Source organism: Protopterus annectens, chromosome 13.part0 (genome assembly GCF_019279795.1).
Source record: "Protopterus annectens isolate FY-2018-M chromosome 13.part0, PAN1.0, whole genome shotgun sequence".
NCBI classification, from domain to species: Eukaryota; Metazoa; Chordata; order Ceratodontiformes; family Protopteridae; genus Protopterus; species Protopterus annectens.
The window spans coordinates 702,171,658-702,192,367 of record NC_056747.1 but is presented as its reverse complement, the minus strand read 5'-3'; the positions used below and the strand labels follow the sequence as shown (position 1 = coordinate 702,192,367).

The following is a 20,710-nucleotide window of genomic DNA, read 5'->3' as shown; positions in this document are numbered from 1 at the left end:
CCTTTTTCTCCACAGTAGTGCATTCTCAGAGTTGGTATATATAGTAAAGGGGGGGGGGTGGGGGGCAGAGCCCCCCACCTTGGTGAGTTTAAAACACTTCCTTGTGTAAGATGAGGAAGTGTTGGGCAAGTAGTTACTTACCTGTCGATGAAATGAAAGTTCATTGAATGAACTTTCGATGCTTATTGTTCAATGCTCAGCCGTTCGATGGCTAGCTCATTCGATGGCCAAACATAGACCCAGGGAATGCACCAAGATGTTAAATCCTTGGATTTAGTATACATTTTCTTGTTTGTAATTCAAATTCCATAGTTAAAGTTATTAGTTCTGATTCTCAGACTTCCAGCAGAAACCATCTATGTCCCAGGACCATCAAGACTGTCATCTTTGCATTGAGAGATGAAAAAGATATCGTAGGAGAGAATAAATTATACGAGGAGTCCTTCTGAATTTGATTGCTCCTTAAAACGAGAGTTACAGATTTTTCCCACATCTGCAGACTAGAATGCAGAACATGCACCATTCTCTGATGCACCATCAACTTCTAGACCACCAGAAACATAACAATTAACAAGCTAAGCTATCTTCTGCAAAGTTGGTTACTCTTTTAAATCATATTTAGATCACATTCTGACATAGCTAGCCCAAGTACTGGACATCCTGAGTTTAGGCTTTTCTTAAACACTAACATTTCCTTTCTTTTTCTGTAATTTAGAGTCTAGCAATGGTCTGAATTACAGTCAATCTACATATAGCTTGGAACTTCCTAAAAAAAAGTGCTAATGAAACATTTTGCAGCACTGCTTGAAAAAGAAAGAAGTTTAGGAAATGACATTAACTTACTATTTATCTGGTCTTCATTTTTCCATGGGTTAGACATAAAAAAGAATGATGACATCCCTGAGACCAAGTCACTTTCCATCATGATGTTTCACTCAAATGTCCTGTATTATCTACTGTATGCATTCTAATCTGACAACAGTGGATGGGCACTAAAATGTTGTTCAACAGTAAACTTTAACTCTTTACAAACTGCATTTAAAATGAAGTATGAAATAATTACCCATTTCTTAAAGAAAAAGATGTGATTCTTGGCTGTAAACTGATAAAGGATGTGTTTTTTTCCCACCATTGATTATAATGTAGAATGCTTGTAGCTAGTCAGCCATTGTCTTAAATCTCACTGCAATCAGTACAATAGTGACAGGCAGAAAAGTTAATTTCCTAGCCTTCATAATAATAAAAATAAACAAAAGCATCTGAAAATGCATTCTCTTTTTGTTTTTTTAGCCTGCTAAAGGTCCATCTCCAGCTTCATGGGTACACTGTCTTCATTGACGTAGAAAAGCTAGAAGCTGGAAAATTTGAAGACAAGCTGATTCAGAGTGTTAAAAGTGCAAGGAACTTCGTACTGGTCCTATCAGAAAATGCCCTTACCAACTGCATGGGGGATGAAGAGATGAAAGACTGGGTACATAAGGTATGGATCTAATACCAAACTTCACATTCAGGGTTAGTGTTGCATCACTTGTGGGTGGGGCATTTCTGTACAAGATACAAAATAAGAATAGAGAAAATCTGGCAAGGTGCTGCAAATTCTGTTACTCCCTGAAAGAGAGAAAAATGTATCTACCTTCCATGATTATGTAAGCAGTAAATCATTCATGCTTCTTACTCACTTGCAGCAATAGCTCTCTATTTTGTAAATCCCCCTTGCTCTTTTTTGCTTTTTTGAAGTTGCTAACGATGACTGTTTCCACTGTATAAAGTTTGCTGGAATTTTTTGTCTTCTTTAGATGGATTGCTAAGCATGCAACTTTTCATTTTTTATTTTGAGGGATTGTACAATATGATTGTTAATATTGTTTGCAGACTAGCTATGTAGATGTCATCTCTAGCTGTATTTGTTAATACATGTTCTTATGGGTTGTAGTGATTTCCCCTGAAGCATGCATTTTTATTTGGGCAGCACATGATGGATCTTTCCCTCTCTGTAGTAACATATGTATTACAACCAGCTGTGCACACCTCTACTTTATAACTTCCCAGTCTCAGCATGCCCTCCTTAAAATTCAACAGAGACATGCTATGATGCAGTGTGCTCTTTCTTTCACCCTTAGCATAAGCCCTCTGTGTCCTTTTACAGTATAGGGCACACAGGCTGTGATAATGTCAGCCCTTTCCTCCTTCTTTCCTTTCATTTCCCTTTTTGCAAGTTGTTATGGTACTTTCACATGCAGAATACATCAGGTACTGTACTATGTACTCTCCCTTACTGTTACATACTGAATTCTCAATCTATATCATATATTTCACTACATTGCACTCTCCATAAGGCATACATTTCTGTTTATGAAATGTACATCTGTCAGTACAGTGGCTAAGAGACTCTGTTCTGCATATGATATGCCAGATGGAGAGTGTTTATGAACTGGAATGAAACTGTTAAATGGTCACCACTACAGTTTAGTCATGTTCTCTTGTTATGAAGTTTCTCTATTGTGCTGTTTAGGTCTAAGGTTATAGCTATTAGTTATAAGAACACTTGTTGGCTTTGGTCTTATTTTTTTAAAAATAAGTAGGGCTATGATTCTGGATGCCTACATTAATATTAAGACCTTGTCTGTGAAACCTGCTAAAAATGTAGTACAAGAATGGAAAAAAGACATGATAGTGGTAAAGCAAGTGTTCTTGTTTCTAGGGATTATAATAAATCTGGAAAAGTCTTTCACTTCCACCCCCAAAGGATACAGTTCACAGGATCAGTTTTGCATTCAGCAGCCAACATAAAATTTCATCCTCAGGAGAAAATGAAGGAGATTCCAATATCTATGAACTATTAGGGCAATACAGCAGGACTCTAGAGTTCATATGCATTCTTATGGGACTTAGTATAAGACTTCACTGGAGAACAGCATAGGAGTTCCTATTAAAAATTATGGAATCTGGCCACATACTCCTTACAATAGCCCCTCCCATTAATACAAGCAACTGCAAATGATTTTGTTGTGGTGCCCACAGCCTCTCAGCCTAGGTACAGGGATAACATTTCCACTTTACTGTGTGACACTCACAACACATGCTTCAGACAAGGCTTTGTGGATGCTCATCAACTTGCCCTAAAGAGTCAAGGTGTTTGGTTATTGAAGCAATGATCTCTTCATTTGTACTGAGGAAGGTGTGGTTTAGACAGAAACAGCTCTACTGAACCTTATGGCAACCTTTGAGTATTTTAATAAATACCTTGTAGATATCCTTATTTTTGGTGGTATTCCTGTTTGCTGGATGGTGGATTTATTTGATATTTTGTATCCTTGAAATGGAGATGCTACATATTTACTGTTTTTGTGTCCTATTTACCAGTCAAGGTGTTTGTGCACCCACTGTCTTGCTAGTCTACAGCTCTTTCCCTTTATAAAACACTACTGAGCAACAAAGATCAGTATCTAATCTGAACCTCTGAACTGTAGACCTTCAGAACTCAAGAGATTTGCACTCAGCACCATACAGTTCATTATTTACAGATGGTAATCAACTCGCATATTAAAGTCTGCTAGATGATTTTCAACTAAATAATCTCTGGCTAGGAGACTTCCAAGATGGCTGCACACTGGTCAACAGTTTTCAGCTCTCCCAGTGTGAACAAGAAACTGAGAGATAAAGGCCAGTAATTCACCAGGTTTAGTAAAATTCAGTTACTGGCTAGTAAGTACACTGCCTGGATGCTAGCAAAGAAGAAACTTAGAAAACTTGAAAGAAAATTAACTAGAAAAAGGTAAAGAGAAAACACTGACTGTGAAGAATCCTGTAGCTGCTCAGCAAAAGACACTTCAAGCTCAACCCTTGGTGCAAGAGATGGCTTCCAGTAATTTAGAGGAAAAAATAAATCAAATGTGCTCAGAGCTGTTTAAAATAAATGAAACATTAAAGGAGTATATCAACTCAAATAACAAACAGCTGGAAAAAAATAGAAGAAACTTTAAACAGCAGATGAACTGATAAAACTGCAAAAATCAGAAGTCAAACTGAGGGTAAGGCTGGCTGAGTTTGAGACTGCTCAAGGAGTGTTTCAAAAATGGTAGAGTTAGAGGACAGAGCACATAGGGAAACATGAGATGTTCTGCTGTATCAGAGAAACTGGTAGGAACAGACTGTACTGATTTTATAAAAGTACAAGTAAGCATCTGGACTGGTATTCTACAGCAGGATTTGCTAATCAAAGGGGCAGATCATGTGTATTTTCCAAACCTGGACATGAGAAAGCAACCAAGACCTGTATTAGTAAAAATATAATCATACCAGCAGAATCCTGATAAAACTGTTGCAGAAGGGCAAAGTATTAAACATTTAAGACCGTTGAGTGTTTCTGAAAAAATATTATTCACTGTACACCAGGCAGAACAGAAGCAAATTTATTTCACCAATCAGGGAATGTTGAGAGGTACTGCCACCAGGGTAGTTAATCCCTCAATTAGACATCCGTATGAGATGACCATTAGTCAGAGATCTTTGAACATATGTAGACAGTAATCTGACCTTTGACAAACATGTGGCCAAGGTAGTAAGAAAAACGTTCTATGTCACTCAGCTTATAAGTATAGGCATAGCATCCATGTCCAAGGAAGTTATAGTGCCACTTTGTTCACCCCTTATCAGAACCCATCATTAAGTATAATGCCCCCTTCGACATGTACCTGACCAAACATGTGCAACAGATTGAATGCCCACAAAGGTTCCTTTCTAGGAGAATCCAGGGTATCAGCACAGTGGCCTATATGGATCACCTTAAAGCCCTATCACTATGCTCTTTTGCCTGCAGGTTACTGAGAGACAATCTATGCCTGGCATACAAGGCATCCTCATATCCAGCTCTGATGGACCTTTTGCATATCCACAAAATGAAAAGCATCAGAATCACTAGAGCCAAGGCTTTACATTTTGTTGTGACATAAATAAGACATGTTGGTGAGACAGATATGTGTCTCAGAGGATCCGCATGCTCTAGAATAGGCTCCACTTCCATGTGAAGCAGAGTCCATCCCTAACCTTATTTAAGTCTAACCTTGACCAGTGGATAGAAAATTGGAAATTCACCCAGGGTCTGGCCTCCATGTCTCTGACAGACAGAGGCAGACAGTAATGCTCAGACTAGCATCCCCCCACATAACCTATAGAAAGCTGCTAACTAACATTGCCCTCTTAATCATAGGATCATACGAGGTTACTAGGCTATTGGCTCTGAGGCCCTTATAAGCCTAGTCAAGAGTTTAGCCCATGTTTAGACAAGTCAGCACCCAATGCCCCTGTCCAACAAGGACACATGTGGAATCCCACGGGTGTATTTCCTGTTTCCCATCCAGTTATCCCGGTTGCTCTTAAAAAGGGGTAAAGACGTACTCTGCTTGACGTGGAGAGGGAGTCTTTTCCATAGATGGGGAGTCTCTGGGACACAAATCTGTCCTTCCAACAAGTCCTGTTGATGTCACAGACCAGGTTGAGGCCACGCATGTGAGTTACTTGAGTGGAGCTTGACTTGCGGATATGCAGCAGTCCCATCAAGGTGGGGTCCATGATCACCTTGTATGCCAGACCAAGGTCACCTCTGAGAAATCTGTATGAAACTGAGTAGAGGGATAGGACTTTTAGCCTATCTGTGTATGGCAGATGTTTGAGGCCCTGGATTCTCCTGGTGAGGAACCTCTGTCATCTCTCCAGTTGCTGCATGCGCTTTGTCAGGTATGTGCCAAAAGAGGCAGTGTACTCAATAGTGGGCCTTATAAAGGAAGAATACAGGGATGTTATGACTTCCCTGCCCCTGCTTGAGATACCCTTACTTATGAAGTGGGCCATGTAGAAGGCTTTCCATACAATGGAAGCAACATGGTGGTCAAAAGTCAGGTTGCTACAATCCCTCACTGTTTCTGTGCTTAGGATGTTGTTATTAATGTGATAATTTGTGGGGATGTCACTCTCCACAAAGGCGATGATGATGCATTTTTTGGTATTTAGCTTGAGGCCATGTTTCTAGCACCATTCATTTGTCTGAGTGAGACCCTCTTGGGGGATCTCCACATCACTAGGGAAATTGATGACAGCACCCACCTTGCAGTCATCTGCAAACTTGGTCAGCCATAGCCCACTGGTTTTGGCCTGCACCTCAGAAAATTATATCCCAAATAACAGAGGCTCCAAGACTAAACCCTGGGGTACGCCGCATGTTACAGGTCTACTGCTTGAGGTGGCAAAGAGTGAGCCAGTTTGCCTAGTTGAGAGAATTTATCTATTATGCCTGAATGAAGAGTAGTGTCAAAGGCTTTGGCCAGGTCAAGGGAGGTGGTGTGCAACATCTTCCCCTTGTCCATGGCTTTGGTGACTGTCTCAAGGAAGTCGACCAAATTTAGAAGACATGACCTCCCCTTGACAAAGCCAAACTGTGTGGGATCAAGTGTTTGGAGGTTGCCAAGGTCCATGATAATCCATTCCATGGCCTTGCAGATCAGGCTAGTTAGGCTGATGGGTCTATAATTTCCTAGATCGGTAGATGCTCCACCTTTGTGCACAGGAATGACAGTGGCTGTCCTCCACTCAGCTGTAATGAAGGCAGGCTTTAGTTAAATAGGGCATGTAACGGTGCTGCAAGTTCCTGTCTGAGTTCCCATAGGATGCAGCCTGGGTTGTTGTCTGGTCCTATGGAGGCTGTATTTTTTGCCTTTCAGAGAGCAGGGATGACCTGTTCCTTAGGACATGCCTAGTACCTGCCCCCTTCTCCTTATATCTGATTTACTGACAAGTGGAACAGAAGGTTGAAGTTTTCACTGAATTTGTCAGCCAGCAAGTTTGCTATATCTATGGCATTTGTATATGTGGTGTCCTTGACCACCAGTTCTGAACAAATCTAGATGCTTCCTTTGAGGTTGCGGACATATGTGAAGAAGGCCTTATGATTGTCTTTAGTAGATGTGGCCAATTTGGACTCAAAGTTTGGTTTGGAGGATTTCACTAGTGCTCTTGTTTGCTTGTTCAGGCTAAGGAGATATTGCTACCAATTGGGCACCTGCTCCTTCTTGGTCTTGGACAGCAATTGTTTCCCTTTGTTATAGAGTTTATTTATTGCAGATGTCCACCAGACAGGATTACTCTTCCTTGCGGAGGACAATGTAGTCCTATCAGATATTCCTTATTTCGTGCATCTGTATAAATGCTCGTATAGTGCTTTGTTGTAGTTTTCGATATTGGTGCCAGTTCCTACAGGGGGGAAGAGGCTGTGAAGCTGTTTATACCATCCCTCAGGAGGCTGTAATCAGCTTTGGAGAAGTTTTTATGTCTGCTCCTAGCTGGGGGGGGGGGGGGTTGGGCGAGATGGTGACTTTGAAAGTGACCACTTTATGGTTGGATCTAACCAGGAAGGATGATACTGTAGGGATGCTGCAGTGGTTACTCATGTTGGTTAATACCAAGTCCAAGATATTTTCACCTCTTGTGGGGGTATCGACTAGCTGTTCCAAGACATTTGCATTGACAAAATCTAGGAATCTCTGGGCATTTGTGTTCTGCCATAAGTAGTTCTTCCAGTCTATGTTTGGGTAGCTAAAGTCACCCAGGATCAGGGTAAAGGGTTGAATCTTGATAGATTCAAACAGGTCCAAATAGGCAGATTGGGCATCTTGAGTCAGATTTGGGGGGCCAGTAGCTAGCTATGATTTGAATAGGGGTCTTGTCAATGGTTAACTGCAGCTGGAGTGTCTCCTGTGTGGCATACTGTTTGACCAGCCTGGAGGTGTGTATGTCTTTAAAGTATATTGAAACTCCACCTCCTTTGGCTTTACTGCCTACAGTTTGGGGAATGTATGATAGGATGAGTAACCAGGTGAGGTTGGGCTGCTCTCCGCAGCTTTGAACCAGGTTTCTGTGACTGCACAATTGTCAGCATTTTCCAAAGTTAAGAATGCTTGCAATGAGTGCAGTTTCATGTTTAGACTCCTAGCGTTTAGCAGCATGACCTTTAATTTGTGTTTTGTTTAAATTTTTATGTTGGCAGTTTTAACCTAATCACTTTTCCTAAAAAAGACACTATGGTGGAGGCAAGACCCTTTGCAGGAAGCCTGAAGCCCAGGTGAGACAGATGCAGGCCACCTCTGGCAAAGCATCATGGTCTGTCAATCATATCCTCCCAGGCTGTTGGGTACTGGATCCCCCTAGAATGACACCAGAAACTAAGCCAATTGTTAAAGTCAATCATTTTATGTTTGTATTGAGGCATCATTCCGGGTGATGGCAGTATGCTGCTTAAGGCTAGGGACATACCTGCCTAGGACACGTAATCAGTGAGCTCAATCATGTTTCTCTTCATATAGTCCAGGGAGGTATGTCTCAAGTCATTTATGCCAACATGGACTATGACAGAGTCATAACAGTACCTATTGTTGACAGAGTTAAGTGCATATGTGATATGGCAGATTCTGGCACCTGACAGACAACTAACCATGACTTTCCCCTTATCCAGCCTGGTGAGAGGCACATACACAGGGACACAGTTAGGTTGGATTGCATGGCTAGGCTTTTAAAGGCCATGGGCCATTGGCCTAGTATATAACTATAATGCTATGAACATTAGTGATCCCCCAAAACAAAAGCTGGAAATAGACATTTAAAAGAAGCTATCATATGTTGTATGTGGGAATAATAACTTCTTATCATAATGTCTATACTATCCATATTATTTTGGAATGTGAATGGCTTTACAATTCTAGAAAAAAAGTAAGAACAGTGAATTACATTAAGTAACACACAGTGCAAATAGCAATGCTACCAGAGACACATTTGGAAATAAGTGAGGATATTAATTTGATAAAGAAAGGATTTCAGGATGGATATTCAGCCAGAATATCAGGAACAAAAGAAATGCGGATTGCTTACACTAACTGCTACAGGAGCTCCAATAGTGATAGAAGAGGGAAAAACAATAATAATGGTAGATTTGTAGTAGTAAGGAACTTCTGGTAAAGAAGAAGGATTATGCAGGCATGTATTTATATTCCATGTAAAACTGCTGTTATGGAGCTTAACAAAATTTAGTGAGAAATAATCAGCTTTTGGCTAGGAATATTACTTGTAGGTGGGCACTGGAACTTGATTTGCAACAGTGAGGATGTATTTGGGGGACCTAGAAGGGGAAGTATAATAAAAGAGTGTAGATTTCTGAAGAAATTTGCTGTTCAGATAGTTTTCTGTATTATTTCACTTGCTTTATAATTATAATTTTGTTTCCTTACAAATTTATGTAATGATTTTCATGTAACTTGGAGCTTTTCTCCCCAGAACTCCACTGAAAATGGGTCTCAAGCCTGGTGGACTTTCCCAGTCAACAAATGTCAATAAATAAATAAACAAAAATATTTGGTATGGGAGACATGGATTCAGTAGTAGGAGCCCAGAAAGAATTTACATGTTATTCCCGGAGGTGCAGTAACTGACTAGGCTAGACATACTTCAGAGGAACATGTGCGTTTACTTGAAAGCTTCAAAACGCATCCAATAACTATTTCAGATCATGTGTCAATAACAAGTAAGATAAAAATACAGGGTAATGTAGTAAAAATGAGACACTGGTGTGGCCTTACCTACCTGTTAAAAAGAGAAGAATTTAAGGAATAGGTAATGGAAATTATTCAAGAGTTATTAGGGAAATTAAAAATGTCTTCAGAAGGTATAGTTAGTGAGTGTGATAAAATGAAAGTGGATTTTAAAAATGTGGTAGAAATAACAGAAAAAGAGACATGAGTAAGAAGCAACAGGAATTATTTAGAGGGGCTGACAAAAAAATTACCCAGGCTGCACGTTACATTCTTTTTTTTTTCATTGTTAATTTGTTTCTTGAATGATTCTTAAATACAGAGTTTATCAGTGTCCTTGTCTTTTCTGATAAGACTCAAGGCCTGTAAAAACTACGAACATTGTTGGTGACTCCCCACTGGGGATTTTTAAGCTGCTCACCCTTACTGTAAATTGAGCTTTATAAGCTCCTCCCTTTCTACATTGCTGTTGATATCTTGAATTATTTATTTGCCTTTCTGTGTGCTTATTTTGGGAAAAAAAACCATGCATTTTGCTTTTCATTGTCTGTTCTACTGCTTACTTGCACTGAATCCATTGTATAGATAGCTGGATAAATTAGTGTATTTTTACACTGCAGCAAGCTCTTTTTACATCAAGAGGACAGAGGATTTTTCCATCTAGTGGCAGTGGGTAGTAGCCTGGTCTGTATAGGCTGGGGAAACACACTAGAGATTCCCAATAGTGGCTGGTGACTTCAAATCAAAGAGGGGGGGGGGGCTGCAGGAGACAGCTGAATGGGTGGGGCCAATGGAAAGTGGTGTGGCCAACTAGAAAGGGGCGAAGCTATGCTCAAAAACCACAAAAACTGGGAGTTTAATTAAATATGCCGCCCTGGGTGCCAAACCATCATTATGAGAGTCCAATCATAACAAAATGAAGTGGAGAAGAATGCATTGGCTACATGACAGCTTACCTAATATCTAGATGGAAACAAAAAGTTGTGAGGCATGAAAAAATAAATTACTTTTCAAATACATTACTGGTATGCCATTCAAAATCAAGTATAAAAAAATCAAGCAGCGTTCAACTCAAAGCACTTCTCCTCGCACTGCAGTTCTAATTATAATTTATATTCAGCTTTATAAAAGTACCAAGTAACATGCTGAAAGTAGCAATCTCTGTAACACCCCCACTTGTAAAAATGTTTCTTATCCAAAAAAGACCCGCTGACTGACAACAACTATCTAATTGTTTCATAGGGAAAACATGATCAAAGTAAAAAATGAACAGCAAACAAGAAACAAGCTCAAGATAAATTGCTTAAAGGATTGCTGCACAGGTTATGGACCACACAATAGACTGGCATTCTGTTTAGTTTACGGGTAGAACCTGAAAAGATGACTGCAAGTCTCCAACAAATGTAATGAGCATCTGAAAAATACTGTAATCCTGTCCTTTGTTACAAATACTGTCATATGCATTTCAATATCTAAGGTTTATACATTATCTAGTTATGTAAATATTCTCTGCATGGCAACAACAAAAAGGGTTTCAATGTTGATAACTCTTTAACAGTATGCTTATTAAAGCTTACTTGCATCTTATAATCTCAGACAGGCTTACCTGATGGTCAACACGCACCCTCCCAACCACACACACTTTCACCGAGGCAAATTTAATTTGCAGTTCTTTAACAATTTTTAAACTTCTAAAGCCTATAAATTTTAATCAAGTACAAGTTTCTATGATAAAGTCAGCAGCATCACACAGTTAATCAAATTCAGTCTTCTTTCTACAAATGAGAAGAAACCCATAAATGGAAACCTATAGGACGTACTTTTCAAAGGAAAAAGAACCAGACAAAAATCGCAACAGTACTACCATGAACAGTAAAAGCTGTCAATATTTGTAATTACTGGTTTCCACGTCTTCTGTAACACACAATGCGTTCACCACAAGGGTTACTACCTTAATAGATATTAGGGATCCAAATGAGGCAGATATGCTTTATAAAATTGTAATGTTTTGTTTATTCTACCTTCCCATTTTAGGCTCGTAAATTTCACCACCCCTTCTGTAAGTGGAACACAGAGGGAAGCTCTAGACTACAATCAGCATACTACTCATGTTGTTTTTTTCTAGGCAAGATGAATGCCAATTCTATATACAATGTCTTACATTACTTGAGTATTGGTATTGCATTGTGTGCTTCCCCTCCCCATCCCATTATATCCTGCTTTGTCCTCAGCTCTGGAGGGCAAAGGCAGAGTTATGTAAAATACAGACAACAAACTAGGTAAATCCACACACCAATGTAGCCACAAGGATTCCAAATCAGAAAGAAGTGTCTTATTCATAAGGACTTGCAGTATTTAAAGAGCGCTGATTTCGTGCCCTTTTTAGCCTCTGAAGAAGCTACCTAGTGAGAGTAGCGAAAACGCTGTTTTACTTGTCTGTATAAAATTAAATAAAATTGCGTTAAGGTCCTATTTGCGAGCAGACTTCTTTCTGATTTGTAAAATACAGACAAAGTAGTAAGGAATTACACATTACTACAATTCTGCTCCCCCTTGAGTGGGCTGAAGGAAAGCAATTAGTAAGCAGCTATACCTCTCAACCACTTAGAGCAAGAAATCTGGCCAAACCCATAAATAAAAGTGGGACAAAGACACCCAAAAATAGGGACAAAATTTAAATATTGCTCTTACAAACTTAGAAAATTGATAAAATAACAGGTTTTATATTAGTATGAATTTCCTGAAGGATATGAAGTCTGAAACTAAAAACATCTATCATTATCTTTGCACTTCAGTCCTAAATGATTTACCAGTAATTTGCCATAAAACTCCAATTTTAAGAAAAATGGACCAAAAATATGAGGCCAAAGTCTGGACATTCTGTGAAAATCTGTACAGTAAGCAACTCACTGGTGGTATCACAAAGAAGGAGACACAAACGTTAAGTATTGTATGAGGCCAAAGTCTGGACATTCTGTGAAAATCTGTACAGTTGAGAGGTACAGTAAGCAACTCACTGGCGATATCACAGCTCCTTATACAAGGAACGAAACACAAACATTAAGTATTGCCTTAGCTTCGCCTGCACTTACAAGGCACAACTACTCCCACCTTTCTATACACTCAGAATTTAATTGTGTATGGCATAAAGCCTGAACGAATGGAAGAATACATCTCCAGACAGGAGCAAAAAAAAAAAAAAAAAAGGGCATTCCAGTCAACCTCTCCCCCAACAAATGGCAAACCATCTTCTTTAAGGTTCTACATGATTCTCACAAAAATCTACAGCTATCTGAAGACACACTGATTTTTGGCCAGGCCAAGTGTGCTTGTATTTTTTGGAGGGGGCGGCGATTCGTTTGGTTACATAACTAACGCAGGGGGATGATGCACCCCACTTCCACCAGTTAAGGGTGGGGTTCAGTCACAGAAGACTTTAGAACTATTACTGCACATAAAACCCATACTACCCATGGACGAACTGTATTCACCGTGCCTTGAAAGCAGACCACTGTTAGTCGCTTAACTAGTAAACTACAACTCTGCATTATTAATACAGACATGGCACTCATTACCAATGCAGACATAACACTTGTACTACACCATAGCAAAAGAATGATTAGCAAAAATCAGCCAATAGCGCTGACATCACAACAGAGTTGCATAGCTATATAACCTACAATTACGCACACCTACGGTATCACGACATCCTCAAATATCTTTGACCAGAGAACTTTTTTTGTAGAGCAAGCCAAAAACAGCAGAACTCGACCCAAACTAAATTCCAGCTGGAAAATCTCAAATAACCAAGAGTTTGAAATTTCATTAAAAATACATTTTCGAGAGTTCTGAAACATAAAATATAGTAAACAGTATTACAAGCCCAATTTAAAAATACAAATTAAATACTTCCAATTATAAACAAACACTGCCCCACCCATCTTATAATTCACAACTTCCCTGCATTCTAGAGATAAACTTTACAATAAAAAACAACTTACCATAATAACGCCAACAAAACTTTAGATAAGTACAATAAAATGCAAGAAACAAACCAGAAGGAAAGAACAAGAGATGTAACAAAATTGAAACAGGATCAACTCAGTTTTCTTTTCTCTGAGTCTGAGACTGTGCGTTAAAGACTTTTGGGCTTCACACACTCACCTTCTTCTTCTCTCTGGACCTTTGGCAGTCCAGATGTACAGAAAAACTTATAAAAAAATGGGGAACTAAAATGGATGCAGCAGTTCGATTCCAGTAGTTTAATGTGTCCACTCAGACTCGCTTAGATTGCTTCAGTGTGCTTGTTTTGTTTAGTTGTTTTGTGTTGCTGTGTTGTGTTTTGGAACAATGAATGTTTTGCCTAGGAAAAAAAAAAATTTGTGTATAACGCTCGTTTTCAGCGTTAAACTGGATAGGGTGAAATTAAAGATTGAAAGTTTGTTCTTTTTGTATATAATATAGACCCAACTACCTCCATTCTCCATTAATTGGGAGGCATACACGACATGAACACACACAGACACAAAGATTTCTTTGTAAATGTAGCTAGTCTACACTCACACTACACAAGCAAAATGGGAGCCCATCTGCTGGTACTTGAAATATGGGAGAGCACTGCACCCCCACTTGTGTGATGTCTGCACTGATAAGATCAGATCACAAAGCAGTCTCCCTTGAAATAAATTAAAAACTAATCCCCAGACTTTGAACTAAAAAAGTCATTTTAAGGATAACTATAAGTCTTTTTCAAAACACCCAAGTTAACAATGGCAAAGTTGTGTGTGTAGCATCACCTATAGATGGCAAGGCTCATTTTGCTAAAATTCTGCCTCCCTATTACCCCAGTTCTCCCCAAGAGATACCGTCATCACTCCACCTCCTGCCATCACCAAGAACATCACTGCACTGCTGTCTCTAAAGAAAGCTGTCACTATAAATATAAAAGCTAAAAACATGGATATAACAGGACCTGACAAAATAGCCCAGGACCCTTTTAAGGCCCAGGATCTCTATTTAACCAGGATCTCTCTGGACTGATTTTCTTAATATAGACTGAGGCAACACTCACAGGGAGCATAGCAACAAACCATCTCATGACAGGAAATTACAGGCTACAAACCCCTTGACTAGGAGGCCCTGTAAATATGAAGTCAGGATAATCATGGACCTGAAAGGATAATCATGGACCTGATAAATAATGAAATAATGGACCAATTAAAAGTTGGTCCTCACCCAATCATGCATTGCATACATCATCTGGTTCTTTGAGAAAGTTACTAAGGCCATGGATGACAATAAAAAAAGTACATACCACACCTACCTACCCCCTGCCTCTATTTTTCTATAATCCCCACTCAAGTATTGCAAATAAACTCCTGGGAGCTAGTCAAACTCCCTACATCACCACATCACTACATCACCACCACATGGACACAATACATACATGATAACTAGATGAATCCAGATCCAGCAAGAGGCCAGTTACTATTGTTGTGCCACAGGGTTCAGTGCAGGAACCACTCTTCTTTGAAATATACTTCTCTTAAGTCAAGGCTAATGCGGAAGGCCTCTAGATGACAAAGTTTGCTGATGACTGCAAGCTGGGGTAGTTATTGAATCCCCCAACAATGTAGATATCCTTTAGGAGGGTCTAGATCAGACAAATGACTGGTGACAGAACCATGGCGGTGGTGGTGATGATGATGATGATGATGATAAAGCTTGGGAGGGTTCAGAAAATAAGGAGAAAGTATTTTTTTGGATGCAGATCCTTAAAGAGAATAGCAACAGCCATACAGAATATTGGTAGCAGAAAGTATTTTGACAACGTAGCCAACATGAGACTGGAGAAAGGAGATTTTTGCCAATAGGAATAGAGGTACAGAAAATAGGCAAGAGAGGGCTGAAATGTACTGGAGAAAACTGACAAAGGAACCAAGGTAATGGGAGCAAATAATTTGGGAGGGAAAGGTAATAGAATGGGAAGAATCCAAGTAGACATTTGGACTGCAGGCTAGAGACTGCCTTCCCTATCAGGGATTGATATCAGAGTATAGGCAAAGAGAAAGGAATATGGAAATCCTAAGTGAAAGGCCTGTTCTGGTAGGGTTTTTAGTTGAATCCAGAACAGAAGTTGCTGTTAAAAATGGACAATTAGTACAGCATATAAAATAGTTCACAAATAGGAGCCAGTCAGAGGAGGATAGAAAAGTCTAGGAAAAGAGCTTGGATAAGCAATTCACAAGGAAACAATAAGAGGACATATATATGGCTCCCAAATCTGCAACAAATTCTAGAAGGTTTAGAATTTTTGCTTGGAAGTGTTTGCATAGTTATGTTTATATTCCATGTAGACCTCAAAGAATTTTTTCCTTAGATGAATGCTAAATGTTGGAGGTGTGATGGGGAGGAAAGAGGTAACTGGGAACATGTTTTGGAATGTAATGAAATGGCATATTTTAAAAATCCCTTACAAAGTACTCAACAGAAATATTGGGTTAGAAAAATGTAAATAAGAAAATTATTTTTTGAGCTGGGATACAAGATCTGAATTGTATAGACGTAGTAAATCCTTGTTAAGTTTAATTCTGGTGGCTACCAAAAAAGCAATTACTAGAAAATGAACATCAAAGTCTAAACCAGCTGTATTTGAAGTATTGAATATTGTAACAGAGATAAAAGAACTGGAAGTGACATCTTTAGAAAAGGGTAGGAACAAATTACATAGAAAAAATGTAAATTGTGGGAACAATACATGCAGAATAATCTTTTGTCTGAGAAATGATGTTTAAGGGAAGGCAGACATTGAGGAATTTATTTAATGTTGGATTGATGATAGTTATACAAATTAATACATGTGATGTATAATGTTTGTAACTGGGAACATGTTAATATGGCCTGGTTTATTTACTATAAATGTATGTTTGCCTATGTCTTTAGTGATAATTCAATAAAGGTGTTAAAAAGTAATCTCTGGCTAAGTGTAAAATATTCTCTAATTTGCACTCAGCAAGAAGATAGAGCAAATCTACTGGCCAATAAATTTAGCTAAAATTTTGCCTCCCATTACCCCCAGTTCTTTCCCAAGAAATACCCTTCACCACTCCACTGCCAATTATCACCAAAGAACAGGTTGTCACTGTGCTCTCTAAAGCTAAAAACATGGCTTCATCAGGGCCTGACAAAATACCAGGTTATCCCACAATTATTCATAGTTCAACAACTAGTAGTTTGCTTGAACCAGGCCTGTCTTATTCTTCATTCTGAGTACATCATTCTGCAGTCTGTGTACTCCATCATACTTAGGGTTGCCACCTTTTCAAATGCCCAAAGTGGGACATTTTTGGTACAAAAGCTGATTTTGCAGCAAAAAAACATATATTTTAATTAGTACAAAGGACAAAACTTCAATGTTTTGTCTAAATAAAAGCTTATTCTTGAATCATTTTAGTTGCTTATTCTGTTTCTTATAACATTTAGGTGTTTCAGGTACAAAATAACTGTTTTATGCAACTATTACATAAAATATAGGAAATAATGTTGTCCTAAAATCTCAGGACATTTGCAATTTTTACAATTTTTTTGCAGGAGACAACTGCCCAAAGAGGGACTGTCCCTCGCAAAGTGGGACAAGTGGTAACCCTAATCATACTACGACTCCACAGATCCCATGATTAAAACTTCCCTAAAGGGAAGTATGCATTTGAGGCCTTTTTGGACTCAAACCTTATGGCTGAAAAGCTAATATTGCCACTATCTAAACTAGCCTTGTTTATAGAGCTGCCCTTTATTTAGGGAATGAAAAACTCTGGTATTTTAAGTTAAAAGTGATGTCTTTCAAAGAACAGTTCTGTCTGCAATTATTCCTGTTATTTGATAGCCAGATCCCTAAATGCTTCCATTTCCTGAACTGTATTTTGGACTATGCCCAGGTTATGAGATCTGTGGTGCTGTGAATTCACCTTATTCCTAATGAACTGCTAAGAATACTTTGTCTAATTGTTCATCATCACGTGTACATTTACTTTTAACCATGTGTTTTGAAGTGAATGTAGTGATGCTTTCTCTCTTTGGCATGGATGTGATCTTATGGCAACCCAGCAGCAGTATCACATAACTAAGAACAAAAAAGGTGTGACTGCTAGGCATGGTGAAAATAATGCAGTTGTCTAAGCTGAACTTACCTTAACAGTAAATGTTTGAATGATCGCTGCTGCAGTAGCCTTAACTATGCGGGTTATATCTTAGGTTCATAGGTTCATAGGTTCATACTAGGCTATCTGCCCTAGGGCATTTATAAGCCTAGCCAGAGTGTGTATGGCTTTCGCCACCCATTTTAAATTAATTTTGCTATGCCCTTTTTCGAGGTTAGAATACTGTGCTTCTGTCTAACAGTGACACAGAAGTGATACCCGGGGTAAACCTACGATCTCCCATCCACTCATCAAAATTCCTCTTGATGAGTCCCTGGAGAATGGTGAATGGAGAATCTTGTGGATCGTGGGAATGCTGAATATTACAGGTGTTATAGATGCTATCATATTTAAATAATTATATGTATTTAAATCTATCCTCCTATCCTTGCCAAGGATATAACAGCCAGACAGCTTCAGGGCACCTTCCATGCACCCAAACTGTGAAGCAGCTCGAGATGAGCTGACTAAAATACAAGTTTGGGCATGAAGCCTGCTAGCAGAGAGAGGGAGCCCTGAAAGGACAATGCTAAGAATAGCAAAAAATAAATGTCCACTTCTTGGCACAAAAAAAAAAAGACACCAAAAAACAAGAGGGGGTGGAGGGAGGGTGTGGCTACAGAACTACACTATGTTCTTCATATTGATCACTGCTGCAGTAGGCTTAGCAGGCTATGGGTAGATTACCATAGCTAACTATATTTGAGAGGAGGAAGGAGAAGGGTCCAGGAGCCCCTGGAGAATGGTGAATGGAGAATCTTGTGGATCATGGGAATGCTGAATATTACAGGTGTTATAGGTGCTATCATATTTAAATAATTATATGTATTTAAATCTATCCTCCTATCAATAAACATATCCTGAATACGTGAACTAATCTGTCTGTACGCTCCATTAAGTTAATTTTTTTATACCAGTTCATATGTATCCGTTTGTCATATTTCATACATTTTATTGTTATATTGATACAAATCCATAATAATTAACCCTCCCCCTTATCTGGTTTCATTATTCTTATATTTTGCTGTTTAAGGTAATCCAGTGTAGTACATTCATTTCTACTTAAACTTCCATTAAAATCACCTTTATTATTGTTTGCTAACATTTCTCTAATGTCAAGTTCACATAAGAATCGGAAACTTCTTGAAGAGAATGCAAACCTTAGGGCCAAAAGTTGGGAACAAACCCAACTTGGTATTCTGGAGGGGCCATAATTTTAAGAGTATTTTTGACAAAGTTAGTAATAAGGAACAAGTAAGGAACCCCGGAATGAAAAAATGTGTTTTGTGTCCATATTGCAACTTTATTAATACAGGTTGTGGTTTTACTGTAAGGGATTCTCACTGTAAGATCAAAGGTAAATATAATTGTGACACTAAAGGAGTGGTCTGTCTATAGAGCATTATGTCAGTCATACCCTTGTTTTTACATGGGGAAGACTGAACGAAAGCTGAAAGACCGAATTCATGAACATCAGTACAGTATTAAAAACAATAAGTTAAACAACCCCTTGGTTAAACATATATGTAGTAATGAGGGACATCATTTTAAATATATGGTGATAGAGAAAGTGTTGGTTGGTGATAGAGGAGGACCCTGGACTTTCTTTCTGGAGAAAAAAAGAGTTAATTTGGCAACTCAAGTTAAATGCCTGCAGATGGCCTGGATTAAATGAATTCTGTTCAATCAATAGTTTATTGAAAATGAAATCACTGAATAGATGAATGTTGTAAGGAAAAGCTGATATATATTAATATTTATATGTACATTTACATATTCATTTAATTATTATTTTTTCATACTAAGACAAAAACATATCTTGGTTTTATTATAGTGCAAAATGTGTGAAGAATAGTGCTGTTTCAGGAATGTAGTTTACAACTACTGTATGTGTTAATACAATGTTTATTCTTCTAAATAATCCTGACTAATATAATATTTGTTATTTCTTGATTTTGGAGAGATATGAGTAAAGTATTTAATTTCTTATATATTTAAATATTTCATAGATGAGGTCAATTTTAACATGAAAATTATGATATATCTTTAATATTAATAAACAGCTGATCAGTTGACTGCTTGTTTTAAAGTGGGAGGGTGTGGGCTATGAAGTCAATGACTGGCAACCAAAGAGTACATGATTTTTTTTTTTTTGGCAGGGGTTTTGAGTTATTTAAACTTTTGAATCTTTTTAATGGTTATCTGATAACGTTCACATAAAAAAGGAAATTGGACGAAAGAGTTTATCTCAATAAAATTTCGATTTGCTGTGAAAATCCTTGGCACCTATCTTTTTTTAATGTTTGTATTTGTGGTTAGTTTTTATAAGTTTAAGACTTGTTTTTGAAACCCCCTTGCCACTTCTTCTTAAATGTATGTTTACCTGAATTCTGTTAAGACTCCTTTTTTTTTTTTTTTTTTTTTTTGCCAAAACTGGATGAGGAGAAAGAAAATCCATTTGACAATTTGGAAAAGGAAGGCAGAAAAATCTTTGAGATTCCGTGTATCAGTTTGCCTGTTTCATCACACTTTTTGATCATCTCTGTAGCAGAGGATCCAAAAACTAAATCTCTATTTAAGGAAGAATTTTAAATCTCATTTTTCAAATAATCTGAGAGGTTCTGAGAATGTATCCAAGCAAACCTCCTTAAAACTGTACTCAGTGCCCATAGTACTGGAAGAAGTATCAATAGAATCATACACACTGCAAACAATGAGTAGTGGCCTGTGCAATAGAAGAAACTAAGTTATTTAGAGCAGTTTTTTCTTCATAAGAAGAAACTATAGGTAAAACATTCCTCATATTTTTACAATATGTAACATCAAACTTTAACATATGAGGTTGACAATTTAAAATTCTGAAAACCAAAGTCACAGAAGTATACACTTTTCCCCATACGTATGAAAAAAAATTCCCATCCTTATTAGAAAGAGTAGGATTGG

General features: G+C 38.2%; 1 protein-coding gene across 1 annotated transcript in view; it reads left to right on the top strand.

The window, feature by feature from the left end:
• The window catches only part of SARM1 (sterile alpha and TIR motif containing 1), a 321,533-nt gene that overhangs the window by 240,504 nt on the left and 60,319 nt on the right, over window positions 1-20,710 (top strand). Inside the window, exon 7 of the mRNA XM_044054392.1 lies at window positions 1,291-1,480. Within this exon, the coding sequence (XP_043910327.1) occupies window positions 1,291-1,480 (190 nt within the window). The remainder of the gene's footprint in view (window positions 1-1,290; window positions 1,481-20,710) is intronic.